The sequence below is a fragment of the Trichosurus vulpecula genome, chromosome 2 (assembly GCF_011100635.1).
Source record: "Trichosurus vulpecula isolate mTriVul1 chromosome 2, mTriVul1.pri, whole genome shotgun sequence".
In the NCBI taxonomy this organism is placed as follows: domain Eukaryota; kingdom Metazoa; phylum Chordata; class Mammalia; order Diprotodontia; family Phalangeridae; genus Trichosurus; species Trichosurus vulpecula.
This window is the reverse complement of record NC_050574.1, coordinates 131,186,543-131,198,686: the sequence shown is the minus strand read 5'-3', so window position 1 is coordinate 131,198,686 and position 12,144 is coordinate 131,186,543. Positions and strand designations below refer to the sequence as shown.

At 46.1% G+C, this 12,144-nt stretch overlaps 1 protein-coding gene across 2 annotated transcripts in view; it reads left to right on the top strand.

The window, feature by feature from the left end:
- Positions 1–11,746, top strand: part of ZBTB16 (zinc finger and BTB domain containing 16) — a 245,924-nt gene extending 234,178 nt beyond the window's left edge. For both annotated transcript variants that reach the window (XM_036743349.1, XM_036743350.1), the window contains exons 6-7: positions 5,982–6,149; positions 10,438–11,746. In XM_036743349.1, the coding sequence (XP_036599244.1) occupies positions 5,982–6,149; positions 10,438–10,667 (398 nt within the window). In that variant the 3' untranslated portion in view covers positions 10,668–11,746. The remainder of the gene's footprint in view (positions 1–5,981; positions 6,150–10,437) is intronic.
- The last annotated feature ends 398 nt before the right edge of the window (positions 11,747–12,144 follow it).

The following is a 12,144-nucleotide window of genomic DNA, read 5'->3' as shown; positions in this document are numbered from 1 at the left end:
ACGGTCTTCACCCACCCACAGTGCTCCCTTTCTACTGGGTGGGATAAAATCACTTGTCCACAGTAAGTAACTATTTGAAGAAAATTGAGAAAATGCTAGTGACTGAAGGGAGGGTGGGGGATCAGGGGTGATTCTGTGGAGGGGATGGCGTCTGAGCTGAGTGGTGAAGGGAAGATGAGGGGCATATAAAAAAGCAGAGATGCACTGTCGTACATGTGAATCCATGGAGGTAGGAGACAGTGTGTGAGAGGCTGCGTGGTACTGGATTGGCATCAAAGGACCGGAACTCGTCCTGGCTCTGCCACTTTTTGCCTGTGTGGCCTTAAGCAAGTTATTTAAACGATAGGGTTGTACTACATACCCTGAAAGGTCCCTTCCCGCTCCAAATCTATGATCCTATTAGCTTAAGTCTAGTTGGCTTGGAATGGGATGGCTAGCTGGTCAATGGATAAGAGTTCCAGGCCTAGGGTCAGCAAGATTCCTCTTTGCGAGTCCAAATCTGGCCTCAGACACTTAGTAGCTGTGTGACCCTGGGCAAGTTGCTTAGCTCTGCCTCAGTTTCCTCATCTGAAAAATGAGCTGGAGAAGGAAATGAAAAGACACTCCAGTATCCCTGCCAAGAAGACCCCAAAAGGAATCACAAAGAATCAGACACGATTAAAACAACTCAACAACAACAACAAAAGAATGATAACGTCGGGAGGGGAATCAGACTGAGCTGGAGAAAGATGACAGACAGAGAAATCACAGGACAAGTGCATGTCACTGCAGAAGGTGACACCTCTGAATCATAGAAATTGGGGAGTAGGAGGTAGGAGTGTGCTAGCCTTCCAGCAGGGGAGGAACAGCATGGTTTCATACCTCGGAGTCAGGAAGATAGGGGTTTGAGTCTTGCCTCTGATGCATAAAGGATTGCGACCCCAAGGAAACTGCTTTAACTCAGTGCTCCCTGGCAATTCTCAACCCTGAGTTGAATAGTAGAAGGAGTTTCCTCGATGGTAATTCCGTTTACCAATTAAATCACCAAGTCCTGTCCTCAGAAGGGGGCTTGGAGAGTGAAGAAAAGTACCAATCATCAGAATGTTCATTTGAACATAGGGATGGGAGGGCCAGTGGGGAGTGGTCGTAAAGTTTGTATAGTAAAGACAGCCATGGGATGTCATAGGAGATAGGTGATAGGGGCTATTCGCAAGCATGCCAAGTTCTGGATGACTGTGGGAAGCCGTCATTTTCACTCCTTAGCCTTTGCCACCACCTTAGCTTCAGCTCTGGGGAATGCTTGAGATGTCACACTCAGCTTCCTCTCGCATCTGCAGAGATCAGAGCATAAGGCTGGTTCAATAGATTTGTATGCCTGGGATCAAGCAGTGTGGGCTAGGGTCAGAAGCAGAAGTAGAGACCCAGGGCTGTGAGCGCAGACTCTCTATGGGCATGCAGCTCTTCTCATGATTACATAAGGGTACCCCATCAGTGCCTAGTCCTCTAAAGCATCCTGGGTGGCAAGAAGGAATCTTTGGCATGGGGTGTTAGTGTATACAAAGAGACTAGAAACAGCCTGCTCTCCCTTCACTTACTTGTGAGCACAGAGCAGCGCCTGACACAGATGTTGTCGGGGCTTGGGATTGGTTTCCCATCTGCCTGTGTTCAGACACAACCAGAGGTGCAAGAGGACAGATAACCACATCCCAGGCTGTGCCCCTTCCACACATGCAGAGGCTTCATACCCTGGGGTCGGTTGTTGACTGGCAAGTCTTGGATTTCTGTGTTATGGCTTCAGTTTTCACATTTCCCGTTCTGCAATTTGGGCACATTCAGTGTGAGGCCCTAGGCTATTGCCAGACAAAGGTTTGGGAAAGAAAAAGCCTTCAACTCACCTGCACTAAGAAACTTTCCTGGATGAAGGGATCTCAAAAAAAAAGTCTTGATGTCTTTCTCTGCCTTTAAAAAGGCAGTCCCCCCCCCCCCCAAAAAGTACACACAGGTAAACAAATACACAATTATGAACACATTTGTATGGATGTACTTATATATACACACACACACACTCTCGCACACGCACATGCACAATGCCTCATTAATATTCTGTTGTTCCCGGCCCATTTGCTGCTGTGGCTGTGTGTTTAGCGTCCGCAGCTGTGTTTGGTAGGTTAGTCCAGCCGAGCTCTTGGCATTGATGGATCCCTGATTCACACGGCTCATCATATAATAAACTCTCAGCTGTGCAGAAGGAAGGGGGTGGAAGGGAAGGGCCAGGGAAATGAAAGGGGTGGGGGCAGGGAGGATGGGGACTGGGATTGACCCTGCTAGTGAAACCATCAGGTAACGAGATCTAAGAGCAGGGGGTCACAGGTGCACTGTGCAGGCCAGAGGGGGCTCTAATTAGTCTCGTTTGTCCTGCACTTAATGTCAAGCTCATTAAGAAGGCTACAGAGTTAATCAACATACCACAAATTGGATTTTTAGTTCTGCAGCCAGTTTTGTGTACATTATGGAGACTCGGACATGATTAACTCTTGGGGAGAGGATTTCAGGCCAGGTGCTCTTGGTGCCTTGAAATCTCTCTATCTATCCTCCTCCATAACCCACCTTTTCTCTCTGCCTCTCTCCCACCCTTCTCCTGTGTCTCCCCCCACTCCATGTGCCCCTCTCGCAATCGCCTTCTTTTTCTTGCCTTAGGCTGGAGATTCGATATTTAAAGTCATTTAATATGTGATCTAATTCAAAATTAAATTCACTAAAATCCAAACAGATATACAACTCAGACTTAACACCACCCCCTCCTTCTTTTTAAACTATCATGGCCTCCAGAGGAAAAATATGAGAGTTGGCAGGTCCTTGCTGAGTGGCCCCCGATGACTTTTAATTACTGGCCTGATTGGGATTCTTCATGGTCCTTATTTAATTTATTTATTTATATCTTAATGAGGATACTGAATCCTTGATTAAACCTCTAATGGTTGGAGATTCGTGGAAGATTTGAGTTAGATTTGAGACGGCAACATACGTATACAGCCAGCCACACTGGCAGACAGAGAGAGGCAATGAGACATGGGTACATACAGAAGGACCCACAGGGCCTTTAGACTCATACGTATACATACATATACATCTGGTTAGTGCCAAAGACTGAGTCAAGGGTTCTTGTTACCAGTCTGGCCCTAGCAAGGCAAGGAGTTAAGGTGTGTGTGTGTGGGGGGGGGGGGTGTCACTGTCTAGGTCAAGGGTTCTTAACCTGGATCCCACAGACAGATTTCAAGACTCCATGAGCTTAGATGGGGGAAATTTACATCTTTCTTTTCATTAACCTCTAACTGAAATTTAGCAATTCCTTCAATTACTTTAATTAAGAAAAACATAATTCTGAAAATGGATCCATCCATAGATTTCATAAAACTATTGGAGGAGTCCATGACATACAAAATGGTTAAGAAGCTCAAGCCTAGGCCTTGGTCAGTGCTCAAATCTATGTTTGAAGGAATCATTTGGTAGCCATTTATTTCCCAGGACCTTCCCATCAATTGCTACCTGGCCAGGGTCAAAGAGGGCAGTGGGAAGGATCTCTCTGCTCTTCCAACTTCCCTTAGAGTCCTTTTCCTCTTCTCCAGGTTCTCAGGGCTATTTGCGTGACATCTCCCACAAACCAAAGACAGTACGTGAATGAGCAAGCTTCAGTATCCACTCCCCACAGAGCTTTAAAAACCCTTTGGAGTCATCAGAGGGATGAGGATTTATGTGAACATGGAAGCCCTAATTTGGGAGGGGGGAGGTTTGGTTAGAGGCCCGAGGTGGTGGGGATGGGGCGGGGGGAGACATTTGAGAAAGAAAGAGAGTAAAATATCATTTTAAAGAGGAAGTGAAGGCACAGGCATGTGAGTCTATAACAAGGAGGACAATTTATGCCCAGGCACGAGTGCAGTTTGACATGGGAATAATGAAAAAACGTAGGTCATTGTGGATGACTTAAACCTTCAGCAGCTGAAGAAAATGTATGAAATGCAGAGGACATTACACGGTTGGCAGCCCCGCACATCTGCAGAGGGACAAGTGAAATACAGAGGGCCATTCTTTACCATAAACTGTGGTTGTTGGAGATGCAGCCCAGAGAAATTGTAATTACAGTGACAAGACGAATCAGCGATATTTAAATATTCATGAACAAAGTCTGGGATGATCAATCTATCTTTATTGTCCGCTCCTTCACTCCCGTAATAAGTGAGTAGCTGGAATTCTTACCTTTTATCCTGAGAGGATCCCGCTGCTGGAACGAAATACCAAGTTTGTTAGGCCCGAGACCTGCTCTAGGGTGCTAAAGAGGGTCAGGTGCTATTGGGGATGAGAAGCGCACTGGCGGGATTTGGGTAGGGGGAGGCTCTAATTGGACAGACATTTTTAAGCACCTGTTATATGTAAGGTACTATAGGAATTCAAAACCAAAAATGAAATAACCCCTGCCCTCAAGATCTTCCATTCTTCTGAGAGATTATACTGTATACCAGATAATTTGGGGAGAGAGAAAATATTACCTGGGGCAGTCATGGGCTGCTATGGGAGGCTGAATCTTAGATAAGACTAGAAAGAAGCTAAGGGTTCTGAGAGGTGGAGGTGAGCAAGGAGCACCTGTCAGTGATTGGGGGGAGGGCGCAAATATGTGGAGACAAGGAATGAAATGTTGAGTTTGGGGAACAGCTTAGTGGGCCAAAATGTAGACCGTGTTAAAAAATGATTCGTATTAAGTCTGGAAAACTAGATTGCAGCCAAATTGTGGAGAACTTTCCATCATGAGCCAAGGCATTTGAAGTCTTCCTTGTGGACTGTAAGGAGATTTCTCATGAGGTTGAGGGCAGTAAGAGGCTGAAGAAGCCTCGCCCTGAACTCATAACCTCCGCTTTCTAGCTTGTTGGCTCAGGAGAGTAGATAAATTAGTTAATACCAGCATTTATATAGTACTTTCTGTCTGTTTACAGAGTGCTTTACGGATTTTATCTCCTTTGAGTCTCACAACACTTCTGGAAGGGCGATGCCGTTGTTATGGCCATTTTACAGATGAGGAAACTGAGGCAAACAGGGTTAAGCAACTTGCTAGGAAGTAAGAGGCAGAATTTGAACTCAGGTCTGCCTCATTCCACCTTATTCATTGAGTCACCTAGCTAATAGGACAGAGGGCACAAGGAGAGAGAGTCTAATAGAGCAGAGATGCACCGATGTGGAGTCACAAGGTCTGGATTCAAATCTCAGCTCCTGCTTTATTAATACAGGCAAGTCACTTAGTCTCCATGAACCTCTGTTTCCTCATTTGTAAAGTGGGGAGTAATATGCTGCCTCTAGGCAAGTGCTTTACAAATTTTAAAGTGCTACAGAAGTGTTATTATAATATTTTATCACAGAGGTAACATGGGCATAAAATACCATCATCATCATCATATGTGTCATCCTTGGGCACCGGAGCTGCTCCTCTCTAAAGGCCTCTATTCTGGTCACCCTTTGAACCTGTCTCGTTTTTAAAGTGTATCCTCTACAGTAAAGTGCAAGTAGAGTGTTCATGGGCATGTCCCAGAGAGCGAGCAGGAGCTGTGCCCATGTGAGCAGAGGTGGCACCTCGAGTATGCTGGGTCAGTGGAGATGATAAACTAACCTATTTCTTCTGCTCTCCCTCTTCCCTCTTCCACAGTCTCTATTGTCCTAAAAGAATCAGGACAGAGAGTTGTTGTTTGTGTTGTTGTAGGGCAGCCGGGTGGTGCAGTGGATAGAGCCTGAAGTCAGGAAGACCTGAGTTCAAATCCGGCCTCATATACTCACTAGCTGTGAGACCTTGGGCAAGTCACTTAACTCTGTTTGCCTCAGTTTCCTCATCTGTAAAATGAGCCCGAGAAGGAAATGGCAAACCACTCCAAAATCTTTGCCAAGAAAATGCCAAACAGGGTCCCAAAGAGTTGGACATGATTGAAACAAATGAACAACAACCATCCTTTGTGCCCCTACAGGTGACCACCCATATGAATGCGAATTCTGTGGCAGCTGTTTCCGAGATGAGAGCACGCTCAAGAGCCATAAGCGTATCCACACGGGGGAAAAGCCCTACGAGTGCAACGGCTGTGGAAAGAAGTTCAGCCTCAAGCACCAGCTGGAGACCCACTACAGGGTCCATACAGGTACTGAGGGTCATCCAGCTGAGGGGGAGATGGGGAGGCTGGGGCCCCAAGTTTGGGGCAGGGGGTAATGAGTGGGTGGAAATAGATACTCGACAGCTTGAGGCTAGGTAAAGGGTCTTGTGATTGAAATTACAGACTGACACAGACCCTGCCTTCAAGCAGTGCACATATTAGTGGGGGAGACAAGACTCAAACATCGATGTACAAACAAGATATACAGGGTAAATTGGAGACACTGAGAATAAGGAGGTCCCGGAAAAGCTTCCTGCAGAAGGTAGGATTTAACTGAGTCTTGAAGGAAGCCACGAGGTAGAGAGATAAGGAGAGAGAGTTCCAGACATGGGATATAGCCCGTGAAAATGCATGTTTTGAGAGATGGAATGTCCTGTACAAGGAATATCAAGGAGGCTGGTGTCACTGTATCTCAGAGGATGTAAGACAGAGTTGGAGGAGGAGATAGTGGCCGAAAGCATCTGAGTGATACGTAATGAGTAGGAGGATAGAAGAGGGAGATCTCAGCCAACTGCCTCAATTTTTTCAGCTGGGAGGGTGGAGGAGAGGCATACACGTGAGGCTTGAGGGAGGGATAAAAAGATCTGGAAAGTCTCTGGAGCTAAGTACACTGGGTCGAAGATGTGGCCTAGCTCTTCTCCCTACTACATGAGAGTTGGAGTGATTTTCCTTTGCGGGATTAATTTTATTTTTCTTTGAAAGTATATAGTGTTCTTCCCAGTCACCCTTGCCTTGAATACTTCTTCTGACCATCTAGAACAGTGAATGGGATAGTGTGAAATTGCCCAGAAGTCATTGAATCTGAACTATAAACTCAAAAAAAGTATTGCCTTGCTACAGTGAAGACCCATCTGAGATGATGTAACACAAATTTGTAGTGGACCAGTCAATTTAGTTGACTTTCTCCAGCTTCCCTTGGCAATCCGTGCATCAGAGCAAAGGCAGTAGATGATGGGTATAATCTGAAGCTGGGCACTTAGTAAGGTAAAATAGGTGATGAGTGTCTCAACAATCTGGCTAGCAGCTGTTGTGGGGGTGTAAGACCAACCCAAGCCCAACAACAAGAACTCTGCCAGCATGCTGCAAAAGCACAGGTTCTTTTGATCTGCTTAACTAAGGAAAGCTACATTAAGGGCTTGACAGGCTTACCTTAATTCAGCATACAAATATCATTCGCTTAGTTCAGGGGAAAAGACCAGCACGCTGAACTTCAGAGCAAAATACAAAGTACAAACATCGACAGACAGACCTTGTCTGATTCAAATCCCAATACATAGTTACCAGAGTTTAACAAAGTCTCAGCATCCGGGTTTACGAGCTGGAGGGCTCCTTAGCTACAGCTGCCCGGGAGTCTCCTCAAGTGAGAGCCTTAAACAAATTACAAACAGACAGACCCAATACAATTCATAGTTACCAACATCTAGGTTCACCCCGGGAGCTCAGAACAAGGGCTGGCCCAGAGTCACTCGTGCCACCACTACTGTGGGTAAGAGCTCCAAAGAAGAGAAAGCCAACCCCTGGTTTTATATCTTTTTCAGGGTCAAGGGTGAGTCACACATGCGACTCACCCACGTGACCTAAAATCGTCACAAAGAGGCAACTTAAACCCATGTGGTCTAAGAGCCTCTGATGTCCCAAACCTATCACTCAAACTTATGTGTAAACTAGGCCCTCCCTTAGTTAGCCCCACCTGGGGCCCCACCTTGGTTACCAAGTCATACCCACATAGGTTTTACACCTAATAGGGGTTTGGGCCTGGGGCTTAGCACCTAGTAAGGCTCAATGAAATACACTGAATTACTCAAAGGAAACAAAAGCCAACTAAGTGCTAAGAGCCCATTTTGCTTACCAACACAATGAGATGAAGGGACTTTTGACTAGAAGACAGACCAGAAGTGAACTGGTCTTTGAGTGATCAGGATGGGGAAGGGAAGAAAGTGTAGCCATTGCAAGTGTGACGGCCTGGGAAATAACTTAGAGGGAGAGAAATAGAAAGTCAATGAGAGGATGAAGAACAGGGTTAGGGGATATAAGCAGAGGAAAAGATGGAAGGAACAAAAATTATGATCAGATAAAGGAATTTCGAAGTTCGTGAACATGGAAGTGGAAGACGTAGGGGTGATAGCAAGAGCAAGGATGGGATCACCTCTGTGTGTAACTGAGGTGGGATGGAAAAGTACATCATAGGAATTGAGTAAATTAAGGAAAAGGGGAGTGTATCCATCCATCTGTCTGTCTATTTATCTATCTATCTATCTAAGTCCCTTAGTTTGAAGACAGGGATTGGGGAACAGAGAAAGACTGAGGTAGTTACTGAACTCATTGAGGAAGAAAGGAGAGTGTCCTGGGGGTCTGTAGATAATATCTCCTAGAGTCTTGATTGGATGATAAATAGGAAGTGAATGAATCTCAGAGAAAGAAGTTGCTGAGTGATGGTGGTAGAGGGAGAGTCTAGAAAGTGGGGGCAGGGGAATGGGACAAGGAGTATTCTGACTCCCCTGACAGCCAGTGAGTTGGGAGGGGCAGATTGAAGGCGGCAGCACAAGTTGGAGAAAGTTTGACCAGTAGTACCATGTCATCAGGAGGGAGTGAGGTCTCAGCAAGTGCAAGAAGATGGAAGCAGTGGTAAAGGAAAAAGGTTAAGATGAAAGCAAGTTTTTTACGTAAGGAGCAGGCCTTCCTGAGAGCACAGTGGAACGGGTGGGTAGATCTTGGCAGGAGAGGGGCCTCTTGGAAGAGATGCAGGAAAAGTGGAGTGGGCAGGGTAGGTTTAATACAGTGGATGGTTAAAATGAGTTAAGGCTGAACTGAATACAAGTTTGGTGGTGAGCTTGAGGTTAGGGGTCAGGATGGATTGAGTTTGACTAAGTTAAAAGTTAGGTTGAGGTCAGGACGTATTGAGATAAAAATGACACTTGTTTTGTACAGGAGGGTCAGCAGCTTTTACTTTGGAGGAACCAAGTAGTCCAAATTTCATCAGGAAGATTGGAGAGAGGTGGAGTTTTCATACACATGCACACATACATGTTATATATACACATATACATATAACATATGTGTACTATTACATCATATATCCTATTACGTGTACTAGACAATATATTATATCATTATACATTGTATGATATTGTATGTATGTGTGTTTATATATATGCATATATGTGTATGTATGTGTATATGTATATCTTTTTTTTTTTTCATTCTTCCTTCCAGAGATAAGAAACATTACAACCTGGTAAGCTAGAAAGTCTTTGTCATCTCCTCCTTTTGAACTGGAGAGACCTTTTGTCTGTCACTGGAACGGGGAGAGCGGACTTGTCTAGAGGCAGGGGGTGGGATTTTCAGTCCTGGACAGTCCTGCTGGCTTAAGGGAGTCTGTCTATGGAAAGAGCCAGAAAGGGAGAAGGAGACCATGTCCACAGCTCATTGCTCCTTCTGATATTCGGGTGGAACTCTGACCGTACAGAGCCTCCTGATACTTGGAGTGGATGGTAGGAAATCCTCGCTGTTGATGCCCACTGGAGTCCCAAAGCTCCCACAGTCCTTTGCTCACGATGTGGCTGGGGCTGGCAGATCATTAGATGCATTGGTGGTAACTATTGTAAATAGCAGATCGATAGTTAGATCACTTTGGCTGTTCATTACTTCATTATTTGTGGGTCCTCTGCACAGAGTGAGTATCAATATCCAGATGGCTGGCCAGTTAATTACTGTATTGAAGCAAGTTTCCCTCTGATCCTCAGCTCAGCTCCAGGGGGCTGTAGCAGAGGGAAAAAATAGGGAAATCTGGGATAGGGCTTAACATTGTGTAGGCAGGTCCCCATCCTCTTTGTCTCCTGAACACACTGAGTGTCAGGGTCTCTTTGACTTCAAAAAAAAACTCCAGAGCAAACCTGGAAGATCTGCCAGGGGTCTGAACAAATTGAATAGCCATGACCTTCACCCTTATCATTCTCCCACCCCTCCATTCCATCATCCTGTGGAGTATCCCCTTCCTCAATCCTACTCCACCTCAAGTTTTGGCCTGGGAAGTACTGTAATCTAGGGAATGGGACCCCTAGATCCTTACCTTCTTTTATATAAAGGGCCTCACTGGTCCCTTTCTTGATTCCCCTTCCCTTCAGTGGAAGAGGAGAGAAGAGAAAGCACCTCTTCTATGGAGAGAGGCTTCTGGGAAACTGTAAGTGGAGTATAGGGACAGAGAGTACAGAGTCTCTTGGAGCATCTGATCCATCTCCCTTTTCCACTTTTCCCCCTGCCTTCTGTACCTTCCCAGGTGAGAAGCCCTTTGAGTGTAAGCTCTGTCACCAGCGTTCCCGGGACTACTCCGCCATGATTAAACACCTGAGAACACACAATGGCGCCTCCCCATACCAGTGTACCATTTGCACCGAGTACTGCCCCAGCCTCTCGTCCATGCAGAAGCATATGAAGGGCCATAAGCCTGAGGAGATCCCACCCGACTGGAGGATTGAGAAGACTTACCTCTATCTGTGTTACGTGTGAAAGGGGCTCCAGGGGAGTAGGAAGAGGAGGAAGCAGAAGAAGTGAGAGAGAGATGATATCATCGAAGGACTGCTCACACACACACACACACACACACACACACACACACACACACACACACACACACACACACGGACTGGATTGATAACTATGTTTGACCTTGGGTATCTATACAAGATTCTCTCTCGAGGCTCATACCATGGGGCTAGGTGCCCCAGGTCACAGGTGTGGCCCACTCTGGGACAGTCTAAGTGTTTTTCATTTGGTGGGGGGGCTTTGTTTTATTCTGCTTTGATGGTGTTCTTGTGTCCCTCCCTGTCATCCTTGCCTTGAAGCCTTCTTCCTCTGACCAGGAGCCAAGTTTAGGGAAGTGGGGGTAAGGTACATCTGGCCCAGAACTAGGCAGACTTATTGATTCTCCACATAACCACTGCCTGACTCTCCTCAGACAGAGGTTGAGGGGTGGTCGGCTTCAAATCTGGAGTTGGGGGTAAGGGGATTGGTTGGTATAGTAGAGATAGAGTTTGTCATCTGCTATAGAATAACAGTGCTAGTTGGCTACGTCCTGCCCCCTTTCCCCCACCACACACACATTCTCTCTCTCTCTCCCTCTCTCCCTCTCGGCTACTTTCTTATCTCCCTCTCCCTATATCTAGTAGTCCTCTGTTCATGATATGAACTTGTCTTCTACCTTCACACCCACATTACCTTCCCTAGGTACCAGGACGCAAAGTCTCTAGACACCCCCTTACATACTGAGCCTTCCAGAGGTGAAATGTCACCCTCTCTATCCAACTCTTCTTTAGGAACAACATTCTCTGATGTGTGGCTCAGCCTGTCTCCACTCCCTTTGCCATGCTGCTATCCCTAAGAGCAAGAAACAGCATGGCAGTCCACCCTTATTTAGCCCCACTAGGGGTAGGATTGTCCCTAAAAGTTGAAAAAAAGAAAGGTGAAAACACACATACACACAACTTCCACAGTCCATTTTTACTAAAGGGAAGGTACACACAACTCAATTCAAGAACAAATATTAAGTACCTACTATATGCATGACAGGCGCTAGGTATGACAAAGGTTAAAAAAAAAAAAAAAGAACAATCCCTGTCTTCAAGGAGCTTACAGTCTATACAGAAAGGGGCTGATTTCTTAAAGGAAATATTTAGAGGACATGCCCATTGTACCCCCAAGCCTAGTGTGCCTCCACACCTGGAGGAGGAAGATGGTGGGTGGGTTTTGTGGTCTCTTAGAGTCTGCAGGAAGGCAGGGGAACAGCTCCCCGGTCAGATGTGGGATCAGTTCCCAAGATCCTCCAGGAAGGACAATGCTGGGGTCCGTAAGCCCTGGGCCTCATCTTTATATGACCCAGGCCTGCTTCCCCCACTTGCTGCACCCCTGAATCTGCCAAGGAATGGAAGAGGAAGAGGAGGAGGAGGCTCTTTAGTGTTGTTGCATTTTGCTTCTTTTCATGACCCCC